We start from the raw sequence: 20800 nt of genomic DNA, 5'->3' as shown, positions 1-20800 counted from the left end.
TATATCTGAAAGAAGGAACAAAAAGCACATTTTGTAAAATAATTTTAGGGAGAACTTGAACACTTCCTGTATGTGTGACTTGAATCCTATAAGAGTTGGGTAGATTGATATTTAAAGGAGCATGGAGGGGAGTGAGATTAAGAAAAGAGTTAGAGTTAAAACACATATGCTCGGATGCCCCTGAGTCAACTATCCATGACTTGGTGTTGTAAACTGAGAAACAAGATCCAGAGTATCTAGTAATGGTACCAGCAACAATGTTGGCATTAATTTCTGTTGTGTTGCTGCTTGATACACCATTCTGACTTTGCTTGAAGATTTGCATGATTTGTGAAACTTGATCCTTGCTTAGTTGACTCAGTCCATTTATATCATTGTCATCATTTCCCATGCTCATATTTCCAAACTCCTCATCTGTGATTGCTGCATTTCCTTTGACATTAACTTGCTCCTTGTTGTTTGTGAATTGAAAATCATCTGGATATCCTATGAGCCTATAGCAATCATCCATGACATGTCCAGTTTTCAAACAGTTAGTATAGGTTACATTTGGATTGTACTTCTTCTTCCTCCCTTTTCCTCCCCTTTGGTTTGGATTAAACCTCTGATTTCCATTTTGAAACCTTTGTGTTTGAAACTGGTTTCCATACCTTTGTTGTGGTTGTGTTTGATTTCCAAATCTTTGTATCTGATTTCCAAATTTTTGTTGTCCTTTGGTCTGATTTCCTGTCATGAAAGATGATCCATTAGATGGATAATGAGGATTCATGTAAACCTCCCTCTGATTCTCATCCTGAAGCAAAAGGGAGTATGCATGGTTGATGCTTGGTAAGGGGTTTATCATGAGAATGTTCCCCCTTGCTTGAGCATACCCATCATTGAGCCCTATCAGGAATTGAATCAACCTTTGGTCCTCCACAGACTTGATCATTTTGTGTTTTCCATCACAGATACACACACAGCTGCACACAATATTTGTGTTAAGAGAATCCAACTCATCCCATAATCTTTTCAGCTTTGTAAAGTAGCTGTCACACCCCATTTTAACCGGGAAGTTAAAGTAGGGAGTATGACGTATTGGTGATTCCTATTTATTCTGTTTTAAGGAGTCGCCACCTAATTATTTTAACGGTGAATTAGGACACCTAAATGTTAACTAAGGTAAAGTTAAAACTAAACCTCGATTAATAGTTCGCTTAACCAGTGTGATTCTAGATAAGGGCTCTATATTATCCTAAAGGGAAGGGGTTAGGCATCCTTTAGAATCCGTTAACTTACGGTTACCCGACCAACTTAGGTTAATTAATTAAGATTAAATATAATGTTTAAAATTTAGAAAATGACTTTAAGATATTGCTAAAGTTTTTTAAAAGAAAATAATGTTAGTTAAAATAAGATTTACAGAAAATATAATAATTTGCACAAAAGAGGACTTTAAATGCTACTTAAAAATAAGACTTATAAATACTGCTTAGACTTTAAATGAGAGTAATAAATAATGCTATTTAAAATAATACTCGTAGAAAGTATACTAGCTCGCATAAAAGAGGATTTTTTAAATGCTATTTAAAATAAAGCTTAATCATTACTAAGACTTTATATGAAAATATAATAAATGCTATTCAAGATAAGACTTGTATGAAATTATGATATTTTGCTTATAAATAATAGCTTTTGAGAAAAGAATTTAGCAATTTTAAACTTTGAATAAATTATATTATATGAATGTAGCAATATAGAAAAATCTAAAATTATAAATAGAATTCAAGATATGTTATATTAATTACGCTTAAAATGTGCATGAACGTTCAACTTGGATGAATTTCCTATAAAAATATATTTGAGTTTGTAGTGACATGTTGAGGGCATCTTGAAACGATAAGATATATAGTCATACCATTTTGCGAATCAATAATTTCGAATAAGATATAAATATTAAATGTTATAAATAGTTTTAATGTAAAAAGAAGATAATAAGATTTATGGAGTTGATGATTAGTCTTCCTTAAACTAACTACCTGTCACTAAAACTAACCTATTACTTTATTAGAAATCATCTAAAGTTAATAAAAATAAGATAAGGTTAGTCATACAAAGCGAATAAAAATACAACAATAAAAATAAGGAAGAGAGAGAAAGAAAAGATGCAATGGATTTGGTCCATCTTAAGGCCCAATAAATTTTATATGCTGCTGCTGTGAGCTGTTGCTGCTTATTGGGCTTTAGCCCAGAAAGTTCTCTTTCTTTGCCGCGGCAGAATTAATAAAAATGACTCAAGAGGATTGTGTTAGGCTTTTAGCCCAACAGCGAATGCAAGAGAAGAACGAATCCGAGAATTCATACGCGGTGCTCATGCATAAAAAAAAAAAAAAAGAGAATTAGTATATGATTTCAACAAAAACCAAAGGTCACATTATATTGAAAGAGGCAAACTCAGAACACATTTTTTGCACATGTTGATGATTTCCTTAAATAAGTGTGGAAAGGTGCTAGTGCATTCCTACATGTTAACCTCAAATTATGGTAAAGAAAACACAAGCCTAAACTGGCATTTAAAACACTAAGGCAGGAAAAAATCTGATCCAAACTACTTAGTAGGCAACGTATCTAGTAAAAGGATTCTTAAAGAAAAATTCTAGGCTAGCTTATTTATTTCAAAGGGACATAGCTAAAGGATACATAAGCCTTTCATGTCCATGCAACTTGAGAGAGACTCATTCTAAAGAAGCAGTTTGAATCAAAGAAAAATGAGCAAATCTAATTTTGGAAAGAGGAGAAGAAATCTGAAAATCCTACAAGAAGCTTAGCTGAACCCGAATTCAATTCATACTAATAAGCTAAACGCGTGACTGACAAGTACATTGATTATACCACAGAACCAAATATTTTCATAAATCAATTCTAAAGGACAAATAGAAAGGAGACAGCCAACTGGACTCATGTGTATTCCTATTTATGTTGAAGCAGAAACAAATGACAACTTCATATCAAACTTAATTTACACGGAGATTTATAATTTAATAGACTATTAATGGATTTAAACACATGCTGCTTCAGAATCGCGCCAAGATATTACATCACTCATGCCGGAACAAAATGGAGAGGCAGAATAAGTTTGACATGACCATATACGCCACTTATGCCCATAACAAGCTAAAGACACATATTCAACAAATTCCAGCCATTCATCTGTCTTTATTTGAAGTCTAAATATATTTTTTTAATCTTAACTAAACTGTAGGGAAAAGTATAAGAAAGGGAAAACATATTCAATCGAAAAGAAAATTCGTGTAGCCATCAAAAGGAACTCAGAACTGAGCAGGAAAGGGATCGATTCCATGTTTTATACACACAGCAACCAGATAAAAAGGCCTAGACAAATACGAAATCAAATAGACTAATAACTGCTCATGAACAGAATCAAAACAGCCAGCGAGTTTGACTATGACTTCACATTTTTAAACCCAACCTTAAACATGTGATGTTGAGACTCATCCAAACTAATTTGATCCCCACATTTCATAGAACAGAATTGAAGCCAAGAAGGAATTTACAGCTGGGGATTTGGGAACAAGGAAACACATTCATACAAACATTATCTCTTCCCTACACAACTAAACCAGGCAGCAGATCACATCATAAGCTACAGACCAAAATTATTGATTCAGATTAAGCGAATGATCAGTACAAATTAAACTAGCAGCAAATACGCCATAAGAGAGACACTTAGACTGGAAACAATGGGTTCATAACTGACTTATATTATCTCAAACCAATAAAATAAAACTATGCTAAGTTAGACTATCGATTATACGAGACAGCACACGACCTTAAACAGAAACAACATCGCATGTTTATGACTGAATTATCTTCATACTGAGTGAGTAGGTTATAAACATGCTAAACATTTACCAGCATGCACTAATTACTCAATACATACACATGAGAATTAAAGGGCTGAAACTGAAAGAAGAGGGATTAGAGATCACTACACGACAACAAACAGGTCTCTTTTCTACCAAGGCATATTCGTTTTCGCAATCTACACAGTTTATACATTAGCAGGCAGAATAATGCATCCATTTATCTTTCTTGATTATGCCACAAAATAAATTGACTTCTAATACACGAAAAAATGAACGGGAGTTTGACACTACTTTTACTTCTCATACGTCTTAAACAGAGTACATCTTAGGAGAAACAATGTGACTTAAAGCTAGCCCAAACAATTGTATCCAGTTCATACCCATTATCCCCCTAAATCAAACAAACTTACTCTGAAACTTAGAATCCCAAACCTACATGACTCCATATTTTAGATTAATACAATAGAGAAGTTTTAAGGCCAAAACACATGCGACGACGGTATAGTCAAACCAACCAAACCATATTTGCTAAAATCTAGAACATGCTGAGTACTCAAATTAAACATATAATTAACACTTAGATAGCACAGAAGCCACCGAAAGAAAAAATTACCTTCTTTGGATGCAGCGAAATGGGTGCGGGTCTTCGATTTACCCTCGAACATTTCAAATTTCTATTCCCAGAAATAAAAGACTTCTTCAGGTGCAGCGAAGTGAGGCGAAGGTTTCGATCTAACCTCGAACACTTCAAATCTACTTCGAAACACTACAAACCCCGAATTTGTATACCCTTCGAATCCAAACAGATGCCAAGGGCAAAACAGAAAAAAAAATGGTGTGGATTTTTGACTCGATATCGAACAATACAGCGAAAAGAATTAATGGGGGATTTCTTGCGACTCGAAAATCCTTGTTTTTTTAGCGGATCTCCCGTACTGAAAAGGACCCCCTTTTAATGGATGATGAAACGAATATTTATAAGCTGATTTAGGGTTTGATTTTGAGAGGAGCGGGGGGACAGACGGAGGTGGAGGATGCAGAGGAGTGGGGAACAGGAGAAGGTGGAGGGAACAGAAAGAAGTGGGTAGAGCGGCGTGGTGTGGGGTGAGGAGAGAAGGGAGAGAAAGAGGAAGGGAGGGGGTGCGCGGCGGAGGAGAAGAGTGAAATGAAGGGAAACCGTTCCCTTATTTTGAACGAAAATGGGCTGGACCCGGCCCTTTTGTGGACTGGGTCGATTTTTGGACCGGGTATTAAAAGAATGGGCTAGCGAATTAAAACACGGACTGGTCTAAAAAATTGGGATCAAAATATGGGCTGGTCAAGAAATATTTAAGAGTTGATTGGGCTTTGATTTGGGATCCGATAAATCAAAAATACGGACTGAGTGCATGAAATAGTTTGGCTTCTAAATTTAAATAAAAGGTCTGTTTAAATAACTTGTGTTAAAATATTGCTCAATTTGAAATATGCAATCATTAATGCTCAGATAAAAAATGGCGTTGTAATAGCCGTGTAATAATATTTCGAAAATCCACAGTAAAATAAATACTATTATTTAATTATGCAAAGATAAATGCGATGCGTGTGCGTAAGCTGGTAAAATGTCGAAATAATAAAAAATTGTGAATTATAATAATAGTAATAAATAATAATAATAATAATAATAATAATAATAATAATAATAATAATAATAATAATAATAATAATGCTGATGGCTAGTAACTGTAATAGAATAATGAAACGCCGGTATTGATAAGAGGATAGTAATTATAGTAAAATATAATATATATATATATATATATTTTATTTCCCAAAATATTAGAAGCGCAAATAGGTATTTCGGAGGAGAGGCGGGACAAAATTGGGTGTCAACAGTAGCTTGCAACATCATTAGACCCTTGAGCTGACCCTGCTATCTCTTTTTGCAGATGATATAACTTTGCACCATTTAATTGTCCAAACCTTTGTTCCAAATCTTTCCATAGATCCTTTGCTGTTCTTGAATATATCACAGAATGAGCTATATCTTTGGATAGAGAGTTAAGGAGCCAAGATGTAACCATATCATTACATCTGCTCCACTGAGGGAAGTCTTTGGCAGTTGCCTCAGGTTCAACACATTTTCCATTGATAAACCCCAGCTTATTTTTAGCTGAGAGTGCAATGAGCACAGATCTCCTCCAGCCTTGGTATCCTCTTCCATCAAAAGAGTTGATAACCAAGGTCATTCCTGGAGCATCAGAAGCATGAAGAAAAAGAGGACTGTTGGAGTCAAAACTGGTTCCATTCCCAGCTTGAACAACATCAGCTTGTTGGATGACTGTTTCCTGAGTGTCTCCCATAGTTCACAATGAGTGTGATTGAAGAGAAGTGAATGAAGATCAATTTGTAGGATCTATTGCTCTGATACCATGAAGAAATGTAGGAAAATGTGGAGAAATTTTTGTGTGTATCATTGAATCAAAACCTGATTCTTATAATAGTTACATGTGCAAAAATGCAATAAACTAAACTTTGTAACTAACTTTCTATGAGCTGTACAATTGTACAATTCTGATATTTTGTATTTTGTACACCTATACATTTTCTAGAATGATCTAAGATAGAATCCTATACTATGTTATATACGTGTCCCAGCTGTATATTGTGTATGTACAAATGTATATCTTCAGCTTTATTGAGGATGGACAGATTCTGGCCCAAAACACACTTGGAACTCAAATTTGGTTAAGCCCAAGTCTGGTTAAATGAGGCCCAAGTGTGGTTTAAGTCCAAAACTTCCAAAACTTGTTTTCCTCCTTTATTCTTCATCTGATTTTGACTTCAAAGCTCTCACCTTTCTTCTTCACTTTACTTTTCTCAAGCAATTCAAAGCTCTCACCTTTCTTCTTCACTTTACTTTTCTCAAGCAATTCAAAGCTCTCACCTTTCTTCTTCACTTTACTTTTCTCAAGCAATTCAAAGCTTTCACCTTTCTTCTTCACTTTACTTTTCTCAAGCAAATTTTCATTCTCAACAGTTACGATGGTTTGGCTCTTCTCGGGGTTCATAAGTATCCTGATAAACGCCACATAATTTTGCTACGGAACCCCTCTACAAGAGAATCAATAGTACTTCCTGTTCCAAAATTGCCAAAGGAGGGACTTGCTACTTGGGGATTGGGATATGACTCAACTATTGATGACTATAAAATCCTTAAGATTGGTCATAAAGGATGCAGTGAAATTCTAGCGCTGACAAGTGGTTCCTGGAGAAAAATTGATAGACATCCTACTGGTGTCAACGCTGTATTGTTTGGTATGGACTCTTTAGAATTTGTACATGGAGCGTTTCATTGGCTTGTTAAGTCACTAAATTATTCTGTGTGGTTTCATTTAGTATTGCAAACGAGGTGCATACAGAGATACCATTGCTAAGCGAATGCGCTTTCAGTATTGAGAGGAATGCTTTGTTGTTATTCTACTTATTGGGAAGGAGGGCATTTTTAAGTTATGGATAATGAATGACTATGGTGTCAAGGAATCTTTCCATTGTCATAGAAGAGACCGGTCTTTATTCAGCCATACAATAATATAAATATGTTGATGATCAATTGCTACTAGTTTACATATTTTGGAAAGATAACGGTTTTCAACACTCGAAGGACCACATGTTTCATGGCGTATACGTGACGATACAGAAGGATTTGTTTATACAGAAAGCTTGATATCACCGAAGTTATTTACTTAATATTTGCTTGATATCACCAAAGTTATTTATCCAAACCGCAATCCATTAACAAGCTCTTGCTATACACAAATGTTCAACTATGTGCACAATCAAAAATGCCCTATTTTTATGAAATATTCAGAGATTAAAAGAGGGGGTTTTGGGGGGGGGGGGGGGGGGGGGGGTTATAAGAACAAAGAAAATGAAGTGCTACCCCTAGAGTTCCATATAGCAATTGCAAAAAGTTTGGTCAAGCATTTAGAGACCAATCAAAACTTGAATAAACAACATTAACAGGACCACCATCACCCATAAGATGTGTCAAAAGACCTGCTTTAGTTGCATCTAAGTAACCGGTAATCCACTTTAGTATTTCCTTTTCGTGTCCAAAATCAGCATTGTACCTGCAAAAGGAATATGTAGGATACATAAGATTCTTAAGCATAAAATCAAATTTACAAGGTCATTAGATGCAAGACTAACATATGAGGTCAAAATACCAAATTTTAAAAGGTCATGTAATTTTTTGGGCTTTTCATCCGGTTTCAGTATCTACTTTGGGACTCGACTAATCCGAATTTGCCCGGAAAGTCCCACTTTGGGAGTAAACCGCTTCCTACCAAAGGTGACTCCATTCCCAAGGCTCGAGCCGAGACTTGTGGTTGATGACGAAGGAGTATTTACCACCCCGCCACAACTGTGGGTAGTTAAAAAGGCACGTATTTTTCCTTAAATCTTAAGGATGAAAAGAAAATTATCAAAACTTTACCACTTAATCATTCGATTAAGGTAGACAGTTCTCTTGGCCAAATCCACTTGCATTGCATCATCCCTCTGGAAATACTCTCTTGCAGCATATCTTAGTTCAGACTCGATGCTTTGAGGTGTGAAGAATCTTACTGCTGGACTTGATCTTGTTGCATTGCACAGTCCAAAATGGATTAACGGATTAACTTTCAGATAAGCCATCTGCACATGGGAAGAGTATGTTAATAAAAAATTAGGAAGATATTGTTGATTTTATCAAGGATTCTGGTTTATTAGACATTTAAGATTTTCCAGTGGGGTCCGAGGGAGAGTTAAAACACTATGAATTTCCTAAACTTCAGTATTTGGGTTTCATGCGAGATATTGCAATACTGGCTTAATACTCCATGTCAGATGATATATTTATTGGTTTGACGGTTTTCACTCACAAATCTTCAATTTCCACATACTGTTTTTGTCCGAGTGAAGTTCCATACATACAAACTCTGACAGTCTTTTTTTCAACTCCAACGTCAACTACTCGTTTTTTCCATTTTAACTCAAATATTATCCAAATGCCAACTTAAACTGACATCATGCTGTAACTTGAGCTGCTAATTTTAAGTATTAAAAACATTGTTGTCTGATAGAAACTGCTCTTTTTCTCAGCAAAGTAAAAGGGAAAAAATGAATACAGAAAAGTGTTGAGCAAAATGTCAAATTGAATTCACGGTGTCCATCAAAACCTCGAGTGACTGGAATAGCGTACATGTCTAATGTAAAAAGAATTTGATTAACCAGTTGCAACAGTTGTTGTTATAGCAAAATGTAAGAAACAGGGAAGGTTATTTACCTCCAGGCGCCTGTCTCCACTAGGGAATGGTCTCATCAGCGAAAAAGGAGCTCTTCGGTTGCTTCTAAGTATGCCATCTTTTAGCCCTGATAGGGAATAGGAATAACCACCTACTATGTACTGGAACTCAGAGAAAAACGCTCTCCTATCAATCATGCCCCCAGGATGACCAACTCTGATCACGGCATGAATGGCCATAGCATTATGCAAATTCAGAAAGAAGGCTAGCTTCTCCTCTGCTGAAAGCGTTTGGAGGTTCACCCTGTGCAGATCCTGAACCAAATTTGTATATCTGCACTTATAAGATAACAGAAAGATTAGGTTCCATACAAACCCACTATGTTATATAAAGGTCTTGGTTTTGTGTTTAATAATAAGAAACGGACAGCGAACCCTACTAAAGAAAAGAGATGGATTAGCTTTTGAGATGGATTAGCTTTTCTTTCAGGTCGGATACATAGAGATGGACTAGCATTCTGGCTGTCAAGGGCTTTCCCAAAAGGTATTCTGCTAACTATTACGCATAGGAAGTTAATTATGAATGAATTAAGAGTTGATTTTCAGCATTATGCAAACCTGATTAATAAGGTTATATCGAACGTACAAACTCAATGATAACAATGTGGTCTTGCCGGTAACATTCTTCTAAGACAAGATTCGTTAAGGAACTATCTTATATACTTAAGTACAAAGTTCCATTTGCTGCATAGGACCATAAGCTGCTTTGAGATTTCGTCTTTATTTGTTAAGTAGATTAAGCATCTATAGTGACTGCCTAGTTCTCCATTAGGCTGACTGGTCCTTTGGCAGGATGTTTTTATAGTAGAAGCAAGCTGGAAAAATAAGCAGCTAATCTGTGCTGGCAGGTGCAATCAACAGCCAGGGACATGGGAATACTTATTAAATGCTTTTTGTACAAATTCCTATGGCAAGCTTTTCAATCCTTTTAAAGGAGGTGGTGCACCAGGTTGAGAGAAACCTAAATGATTTAGTGAACTAGAGACGAAGCACAATGGTTTTAAAGTTTAATGGGAAGCTATTAGCTGATGAAAGGCTTGGGCTTCAGAATTTTCGAGATATGGTATGCGGCAATCCAATTTGAGACATCTTTCAGCCAATGGTATCAAGATACACATACTGTGGATGGAATGAATCCACACTATACTACCAGGAGAAAAGATACTTGGGAGATAGAGATTCCATCTCATTGCTCATGGTGTGGGAGGAAATGTTTGAAGCCAAGGCACCTAGGTATATCTCTGGTTGAAAGGGTGCAATTAGAAATTGTTCTTCCACCTCTTTATGGTATGATCCTTTGCATCCGTTGCAGCCTCTTAGCTTGAATTTTATTGATGCTGTACTCGGATCTCTTCAGTTATATGCTGCAGCTAATGTCATTTACACTATACTCAGTACTAAAATATTCCCAATAAGGGCCTGGCTGAAGACAGAAACTGTAAGGTCTTTGCTTGCTCTTTCTCAAGCCAAGTATGCAAGAAGTTCCGCGATTCTATTTTGTATAGAGATCTTCATATGGAGCATTGAAGTAAACTTGTTTCACGATACACTAAAGTAGAAAATTGAAATATGGCTACTCAGATCAGCCCTTTCTCTTATATTCTACAAAATCTGGATAGATAGAAAAATTTAAAAGCTCACACCAATCTAAACATATTACTAGTTATAAATATGGCCACTAACTGAAAAGAAAGATCAAGTGGAGTTGTCTGTAAGCTGTTATTCTAGACACATTATCCTATAGTATAATAGTGTTCTGTTCATCGTAGATAGTGTTTTGTTCTTCATCAATAAGTCTTTCTAGACCTCTATCAACTAAAGCAAATCACTCTCCACATATAAGAAGGCTTAGAGTGATCTCCACACTTCCAAATGTTATTCAGTCACAAAAGCCCCATATCCTTCGTTAACTGAAGTGACCAGAAAGCATTCTGGTCATGCTTCTTTACTACCCAAACTTCTTCTGCGAATTTTTTGAAGCTAAACATATTAGACTAATCCGTAGAAGAGCTTTAGATCCTACAGTCTTATATACTTTATAATTATTGATTCGTCTGAGAATATGTATCCTCATTATACCGTGCTTGGCACAGAACTTAAGAAATTCATTCTGGAATGCTAAAGATCCATAATCTTGAGTAGGAAATAGAGAAGACTGTGTTTTTTAAGCTTCAATCATACGAAAATGAACATCAAAGGAATGTTGCTCACGTCGAAAATTTAGGCCATCAAAATGTATTTCTAAAGATACATTTAATTTCCTATACTCAATGATGTTACTAAGAATTCAGCTGTTGGTCGAAGTAGCATTTACTCATAACAGAAACCACTTCCTCCTTTGAATAGCTTCTGAAAATCATTCTCTAGGAACTGTATAACTATTACTATATAGAGAAGTAAAGCAAAGGACTTGAAGAAAACAGGCATTGGAAAAGTTCAATAGGAAGGTCAAAAGTCCCTTTGTCAAAAGGATTATTTGAAGGATAAAAGCAATAGTTGGCAACCTAGCTGAAAGTTTTTTCTGTGATTATGGAGAAAGAAAAGGAAAGATTAGCAAACGAAAATGCATCATCTGTTACATGTTTGCTGACTTTAAAGAGTAAAACCAACATAGCAAACTGAGCTGCAGTTGAAGTCACTACAGAAATTTTTATCAAGGGAAATCTAAGATGGAGATTGTCACTGAACCCACAGCATCAAGTAAATTAGTACAAGTCACTTAACAGTTTCTGACAATAAAAAAGATCAGAAGTAGGTACCTCCGAAATTCTTCACTGTTGCTGATGCCTAAATAATCAAGATGATACCGATCATCAGAGGCGTAAGACTCAAGTAAGGCAGACATTAGTTTGCCAAGCCTTTGGCCTAACACAGCAGCATCCTTGGGTTCATTGTCATTTGTGGACCCTCGAAAATTATAGCATTTGGGAATGAAAGGCTCATGTTCAAGGAATCTATAGAAGTGTTTTCCATCTTCAAATTCATTTTCTCTGCAGATAAACAGTAATGTAAAGAAATGTTGTCAATAGAATCAAATCTACAGTGATGGACAGCAGTCCTAAAATCCTTTTCAAGTTCTTACCCGAAGACGTGGTGAATAAAATGCGTTCTCGCCAGGTTCTTCCCGATTGCCACAGCCTGTGTTAGATATCAAATAGTTATTACTTCAAAATATAAGTCTTGCAGTGTCATAGATAAATATGTTAATGATTCTTAAAAATCAATGGCTATCTGCTAATTGATGAAGTCATCGCGAAATACTATTAGTGTTGCATGCGCACTTCTCATCTCTAACATTATTATCTTATAGAATTCATTTTGCATTATGCGTCCTAGTCTACACATTGCTATACTTATTCAAGCACTATGCTATGAATGAACCTGAATTAACTATGAGTATTATGTTTTGTAAAAAAAATTGAAATACCAAAAGATTGTGCTACCCTTTTCTTTTCTTTATTAAACAAATTACCGGTAATGAGTAACTGGTGTAGAGTGGATTCAAGGCCATGCTACACAAATGCTAAAACTCCAAAATCAGTTCCCCTAACAGTAGGAAATCCAAACCAATACAATTTATCCACCAGAAAGTTACTCTACTGGACATCATGGAGGGACAATTGAACTTGAAGCGGAAAATGAGTACAAAAAATGTCATGAGAAAAATTCCATTCATTTTTAATAATGATAGTATACGGACCAACTTGCGTGCATCTCAACTGAACTATCGAGCTACCAGGAAATTACTCTACTGAAGACATGGAGGAATGATTGTACTTAAAGCAGAAAACAAGTGACTACAAAGAAAGGCCATAAGGAAAATGTCCGGTTCATTCTTTTCCAATAACGATAGTATCTGGACAACTTGTGCGCACCTCTGGACAACTTGTGCGCACCTCAACAGCTCGCCTAAATCATTGAGCTACCTCCTCGCTTAGTCAAATGGGAAGAGTTATCCTAAAAATCATTTTTACCACTATTAGGATTTGAACTCTAGTCATCTATAATTCATTCTATCTTCATTAACCTTTAGGCCACACTCTCGAGTGTCAAAAAGAACGTACATGCTAACTCACTTAAAAAATGGGAAGAACAAACTAGCAATTTTTTGCATCTATTAGAATTTGAACTCCAGTTTTGTATTAATTATTCCATCTTCATTATTAGCCGTTAGGCCACACTCATTGGTTGCTGGAAAAATGTCCATTCATTTTAGCTGTTAAGAACTAAAGTGTTTGAACCTAACACTTGTTTTCAAAAACTTCAAACTCTTTTGTTTATGGAAACTCGTCCTGTGTTTGGAAACAAAGGAAGAAAATTCATTAGGGGAAAGTTTGTCACTTTTTTCTTTTTTGGTAAGTAAAAGTTGGTCACTTTTTCATGGGAAAAGAGGAAAGAAAAGGAAAGGAGGAAAAACGTCGTGTCCTCGGTCCCCAGTGACTAAATTGAAAATAAAAGAACATAATAGCAATATTATATTAACCCCTTCCCCTCATTTTAATTATCCATTATTGACTTGGCACATGTCTTAAAGAGTAATAAATAAAATAATTTTATTATATTACCCCTAATTATTTAAAATCATATAAATAATTTAAATCAATCACAAATACTTGAAAAATTATGCAGCCACTAACAATTTCTTGAAGTTTTCGATCTAATAATTAATGATAAGGGTTAAAAATAGTATGAAATGATAAATTATCAATTGATTTTTCAAATTAGATAAGCAAAAGTAGACATTTATTTTTAATATAGTGAACAAATAAAAATGATCGGAAGGAGTAATTAAAAGATCAAATAATTTCAAAAGTATAACTTCATGAGTAGGGGATATTTAAATTTTTCTGGAGAAATGGAACAGCATTTAAATTTCAGCACGTGAGTGGAAAAGTCCAATTCACGCATCTAGGATTATGAGGAGGCAAGGCCAAAGCTTAAAGTATCCAATTTTCAAATAATTTGTCAAATTAACCCCACAAACATAATGACTTCAACAAGTAAAAGAATAATAACACGTTTAGTCCCTCAGTTATTGACAAATTTCTATTTTGTCATTGTGATATTTGCTAAGCATATTGCCCTCAATTAATTATTATATCTTTGGTCCCTATAGGTAAGAAATATGTTATTTTTACAACTATTTTATCCTCAAATATGGAGTAACAATACAAGCTTAACATATCATATGAGTAGCTAAATGGTGGACAATTAATTCTGATAAATTTGTAAAATTCACTAGCAAAAAGATCAAAAATGTTTAGTTCAATTAATTGAAGGTTAAATATGCTTCTTGAGCCGAGGATCTATCGGTAACAACCTCCCTATCTTCAGAGGATTGAAAAAGTCTTATGTACACTCTACCCTCCTCAAACCCCACCTGACGGATTATACTTGGTATGTTATTGTTATTGAAGGTTAAATTTACTTAAGCAAAACATCACAAAAATCAAAATCAGAATTTATCATTAAATAAGGGACCAAACATGCTATTAAAATGGAATAATTTCCTAGTCAATTGATTGCACTAATTTCAAAAGCGTGTGGATATATACTCATTACATCAGCACGAGATTGACGGACCATGGGATAACAGACCTTTTTCGAGTTCTAACTTCTAAGTGAGCCCAAGGCAGACGTGTATTTCGGCAGAAACTGCGCCCAACTTATTCATTTGACTGTGACAGAGGCTACTTTAGACCTCACCAGTACAACTGATTACTACTCCCCACGACCTATATTGTAAGGGCCACAAGTAAAATGGATCGAAAGAAATAGAACATAATATGACTCGATTTAAAATAAACACAAAGATTATGGTATGGTAGATGGTGAGTCGTCATTGATGAAGAAATTTCAGGTTAGAGCCTGGATAATGAAGCCGTTTTTTGTAGGAAGCATTTTAACGTCAAAATGGGACTATCTAAATCAGAACTAGTTGGGCCCATAACATGTACGGAACATCGAGCAGAGACGAATTCAGGATTTAAACTCTATAGGTTAAAACTTAAGATTTTTAGCATTGAACCAATTATACTTTTAAAGTAAGGGGTTCATATATATTATTTATTACAATTTTAGTAGGTTTTTACACATAAATTTATATTCTGTGTCTAAAGTTAGAAATTAAACCCCTACATACAATGCTACATATGCCTCTGACATCAAGTGAGAAACCAAAAACTTTAAGATTATGGTATAGTTGATGGTGAGTCATCATTGATGAAGAAATTTCAGGTTAGAGCCTAAATAATGAAGCCGTTTTTTGTAGGAAGCATTTTAATGTCAAAATGGGACTATCTAAATTAGAACTAGTTGGGTATCGGGTGAGAAACCAAAAACTTGATTTAACAGACAAATATTACATTACTATTAAGTCTTAAGTCTGAACATGGATTTATTTCATTAAAAGTAACTACAAATTACAAACTGCACGGAAAAGATTTCAAACACCTATACTCAAAATAATTAAAAAGCATAGTTATTATATTATAAATTGATGGAGTATACCATTTATCTAAGAAGAAAATAGTAATTTTAAATAATAATTAAAAAAGTGTTCACAATGAAATTACAATTTAGACCTCAATTTATTTAGTATTATTCATCTGCCTCGAGTTTACCGACACTTTACTGTATCCCTGTCAAACATTGTTAGATTTAGTTCAAACTATTATTCTTTGCCTATAATTTTTCTAAATAATTTATTATTTCTAATTATAAAATTTTTGCTTTGTGTGTACGTTTTACCAACCGTTTAAATTTTATTTGCAAAACAAAAGAAATTAATATTCAATTTACATAGAAATTAGCAGAGTTGACCCTTGTACCACGTAGGCACGTACCATCTTATTCTGTTTGGGCTAAGTGAACAATTCTATTAAAATATACTAGTAATAAGGTGGAAATGTACATTAGTACCTGCACAGAATATGTTCCCAAAATCCTAAAAACATATATAGAATCTGAAACGTCAACTACATGATCGTATAAATCACTACTTGAATAGAGAGGAAGACCTTTCGAAAATTTAAAATGCAAGAAACTAGTAGAATTAAAATATATGTACTCATAATTTTGGATTTTCAAATGTCTAAATTTGATTTTTGTTGTTGTTGTTGTTGCATATATCTAATATTTAGTTTCAAAAATTAATTAAATAGTAAATTAATATAGTCTAATTTAGTACTCCTTCTCTCCAATTTATGTGGCACAGTTACAATTTCGAAATTCAAACTTCTATTGTTTTACCGTGAATTTGGACATAGAATAGAAGTTTTAAGTTTTTGAAATAAAATTTATATATTTGAAAACCACATCAAAAGTACTATACATCATAATAATTAATAACTTAAAATATTTAAAAGGCATTATAATATATACTCATAATTTTGAATAGAGTTTTCAAATGTTTAAATTTGATTTTCGAAATATTATCTATCGAAAACAGTCTCTCTACCTCCCAAAGTACGAGTAACGTCTGCATACACACCCACTCATAGAAGGAAATACATTGCGTATGTTGTTCGTGATTTTTGAAATATTCAACAATTAACCAAACATTAAATTAATATAATCTAATTTAGTAAGTAATAATGTCAAAGGAGCATACCTTTTTTCTACCACAATCCAAGTGATGAATCAAAGCCTCCACAAGCTCACCACCAGAAAAGCAATTCTTCACTATCTTCATCCTCATAATTCTATCTTGTATTGGCAACTTTTGCCTCAATACTCTCACAATATCCACCATCACATCACTCCTCTCCTCATAATCATCATCAAAACCGTAAACCGGTGGCGCCGGTGCATCTTCCGGGCATTTTCCAGACAACATTTCGACTAATTTCTTCTCCAACATATCGCTATTACGTAGTGAGTTTAATGCCACTAATCCGCCTAATAACTTCTCGTTTAGAAATATTTGTGGCACATTTGCACTTCCGGTCCTTTCAATTAATTCCTTTTCTCTTTCAGGATATACGTCGATGTTAATTTCTACGTAGTTCAGGTTTTCCTTTCGTAGAAACGATCTCACAGCGGTGCAATCCCTGCAAAAATGATTAAAAACTGATTAAATAAGTCGATAGTTGTTTGGATTTGGTTTGATTTAAATTTGAAATATCGATGATATTTGGTTTATTAAAAATAAATATAAGAAAAAAGCAAATCAAACTGAATAATTATAGCTCTATAATTCAAAAATATTACAGTTTCTACTGTAAAAAGGTAATAATGGATTATAAATTGAAAAATGAGGAAAGTCTTTCCTAATAGTAGGAAAAAAAAAGGAAAAAAAAAAGAGAGAATATCATTAAGTTTTTCAAAAATTGAAAATCGAACCAAAGTGACAATAACCAAAAAGATGGATATGTTTACATTTGGTTCGGTTTGCTTTTAGTACTTCATTAGTCTCAATTTATCTGATATTTTTTGCTTTTGTCAATTTGACTAAATTTTAAAACTAAATTGGATTAACTTAATTAATATTTTAATATTAAAATTTATATATTTGAATAACTACATAAAAAAGTATCATAAATTTCAATTTTTCTTATATCAATTCGGTGAAAAAATACTTCTTAAAACGTTGATCAAAATTCATACAGTTTAAATCTCAAAAAGCAAAAAGTATCACCTAAATTAAAAAAGAAGGAGTAATTAAAATACTGAATAAATTAATACTATGATTTCAGATTTAACTAAAAACCAACACTCATGATCACACCTACCTGCAATTGGATCTCGAGAAGAAACTCACTCTTCCCAACAACTTCTTATTCCCTTTATTTTCCCCCGGACTTTTTAAGTTCACGATCACTTTTAGTCCTGAGAGATTAAACTCTGTCACTTCCTTCGATTCCGCTTTCATCATCACTTTCTGTTGCTGAAAAAAGTACAACATCTTACCGTTAAAAAAAATAAAGTACTCCTACATACATATACATAAATAAATATTCGGACTAAGAGCCTGTTTGGATTGACTTATAAGTTGCTTATAAGCTGTTTGCAGTTTTTTTGAGTGTTTGGCTGGCCAGCTTAAAATCATTTTTGTCCTTAAAATAAGCTCAAAAAAATAATTGGGCCCATTTAACTTAGCTTATCTAAAGCAAAAAAAATAAGTTAGACTAGCTTAACTTATTTTTTTTAGCTTATAAGCTGCAAACAGCACAACTTATAGGCATAAGCCCATCCAAACAGGCTCTAAAATGCGGATATCTCCTCTCTCTCTAAAGACATTCAAGTTAATAGAACTGATCCCCTGCGCCTCAATTATAGTTGAAAATAAAATTACTAAATATTTCAGATTGAGGCGCGGATATTCGCTCTTTTAAAGTGATTCAAAATTATCGCGGTAGAATCTTCACCAATTGAACAGTAATACTCACTTTCTCATCGTCGGACTGATTAGGAGAACGAAATATTCGCCCCTCAATTACAGTTGAAAAATAAAATAAATACATAACAGTAAAATCTTCATCAGTCCAGCAGTAATACTTACTTTCTCGTCGTCGAACTGATCTCTCATCGACGATAACCGCTTTGTTATAGCCGACGATAAGCTGTTACTCTTCTCACGAAAGAATTTTCCGATCGCCGGCATTTCAAAACTATCCGGCATGGATTGAGACCTGCTCAAATCACCTGGACAAACGATAACTGCTAATCCGGCAGGTGGCTCCGGTTGAGGTAACAAGTTATGCGGCTTAATTACACCTAAAAAAGATAAAGAAAATAAACATTAGATTTCTTAAAAACCGAAAAATCTAACCAAAACCGATCAATATGGCTTGATATGCACCTAATACGTTGCCGTTTTTGTTAACTGATGAATCAATGATTTTGCCGTTAGAATCAGCTGAATTTATTATATCTTCTGCTCCTTCTACGCCGTTGTGCTCTGCGTGAATAACGGAATTCAAAATATTTTTAGAGCTTGTTTTGATTGGCTTACTAATGTGTTTTTAAGCTAAAAATAGCTTTTAATCACTTTTATAGCGTTGAATAAAATAAAAATAAAAGTGTTTCTAAGCGTTATTTTGGACGAAAATTCATATGTGTCATAAATTATTGAATAACGGAATTCAAAATATTTTTAGAGCCTGTTTGGATGGATTTATTTTAATTTTATGTGTTTTTACGTTAATAATAGCTTTTAAACACTTTTACAATATTTGAATAACATGATAATTTAGGCCAAAATAAGCTAATCATAAATTAGTAGTAAGGCTTTATATAACTTATAAGCCATATAATCCAAGCAGGCTCTTAGTCTACTGTGATCTAAAGTTTTTCATAAAATTTTCAATTTACTTGAAACTATTATAAATCGTGATCTAAAAGCTTCATAAATTATACGTAAAAATAGAATCATTTACTAAACAGTAACTAAAAAAAAAAAAAAATACAATACCTCCGGCTGGTACCTCCGGTTGCGGTAGCAAATTATTTGGCTTGATTACATCTAATACGTTGGCGTTTTGTTTAACTGATGAATCAATAATTTCGCCGTTAGAATCAGCTGAATTTATATCTTCAATTCCTTCTTCTTCGCCGTGAATAACGGAATTCGAAATATTTTTAGTATCAATGGAATTGGATTTTCCATTTTCAATACAATTTCCTTTTTCGTTATCGTTGGAAATAATAATAATAATAGCTTCTTTTTCTAGTTCCTCTGTTTTGAATAAATTGATAGTATCCATTTTCTCCATTGAAGAGAAAGAGAGAGAGAGAAGAGATTTTGAAAATGAGAAAAAACGTGAATAAAAGTCGAAGAGCGGAGAGTACTATATATAGACACAAAGTGAAGTTAACAAATGTCAGCAAACGAAATTGTCAAGAATATTACTACCAAGTTTATTAGATTTTGAATTTGTCATTAAGCTCTGTAGCTTATTTTAATTATATTACTACAACAATATACCCAGTTAAATTTCATAAGTGAGGTCTGAGAAGACTAGAGTATATGAAAACCTTACTCTAGAGTGTACGCAAACCTTACTTCTACCTCAGGAGATAGGGAAGCAGTTTCCGAAAGACATTTTAATTATTACTGAATTTATATATAAAAAAAAATTCTTAGGGCTCGTTTGGTGCGAGAGATAAGGGATAAAAACACTACTGGGATTAAATTTGAGATGAGTTTATCCCACGTTTGGTTGTGATAATATTGTGGTATAATTAATCCCGAGATTGTTATCCTGGGATTGTAGTGTTATTTTATCTCTGTGGGAAGGTGGGATAACTAGTCCCGGGATAAGTAATCCTGGATAACTTGTTTCCCAACCAAACAACCCCTTACGTCTTATTTTTGTGGCACAATTGAAATTTCAAGATTTAATCAAGCTTTCTTTAATCGGAATTTCTTTATATGCTTTTTACATAAATTGTTAATTATTATAATTTATAGTATTTTTTACGTAATTTTTAAATATATATCTTCACCGTGAATAGTGGAAGTCAAAATATTTTTCGCATCTATGACTTTCTGGTTCCTCTGTTTTTGATAAATTGATATCCATTTTCTCCATTGAAGAGAGTGAGAGTGGATTTTGGGTGACAATTTGAGAAGAGTAAAAAACATGTAGAGGTTGATTTGAGGGGA

The 20800-nt window shown here is 33.9% G+C and overlaps 2 protein-coding genes across 3 annotated transcripts; both read right to left on the bottom strand.

Annotated features, from left to right (window-relative positions):
* Positions 1-5734: 5734 nt before the first annotated feature.
* On the bottom strand, positions 5735-6208 carry LOC132624330 (uncharacterized). Its single transcript, XM_060339127.1, has one exon. The coding sequence runs from the start codon at positions 6206-6208 to the stop codon at positions 5735-5737; it is 474 nt and encodes a 157-aa protein (XP_060195110.1).
* Positions 6209-7744: 1536 nt separating this feature from the next.
* On the bottom strand, positions 7745-19965 carry LOC132625807 (uncharacterized). Of its 2 annotated transcripts, XM_060340385.1 has the most exons (10): positions 19607-19965; positions 18995-19093; positions 18695-18909; positions 17925-18079; positions 16805-17243; positions 12275-12330; positions 11952-12182; positions 9175-9466; positions 8344-8543; positions 7745-7978 (listed from the first exon to the last, which is right to left on the bottom strand). In XM_060340385.1, exons 1-10 carry the CDS (start codon positions 19905-19907, stop codon positions 7825-7827), a joined length of 2142 nt encoding a protein of 713 aa, XP_060196368.1. In that variant the 5' UTR covers positions 19908-19965; the 3' UTR covers positions 7745-7824. The 2 variants fall into 2 exon arrangements, with proteins under 2 accessions (XP_060196368.1, XP_060196369.1); XM_060340386.1 differs by lacking the exon at positions 18995-19093.
* Between the last annotated feature and the right edge of the window lie 835 nt (positions 19966-20800).

The sequence above is a fragment of the Lycium barbarum genome, chromosome 2, assembly GCF_019175385.1.
Source record: "Lycium barbarum isolate Lr01 chromosome 2, ASM1917538v2, whole genome shotgun sequence".
Taxonomy (NCBI): Eukaryota; Viridiplantae; Streptophyta; class Magnoliopsida; order Solanales; family Solanaceae; genus Lycium; species Lycium barbarum.
This window is presented reverse-complemented; position numbering and strand designations above follow the sequence as displayed.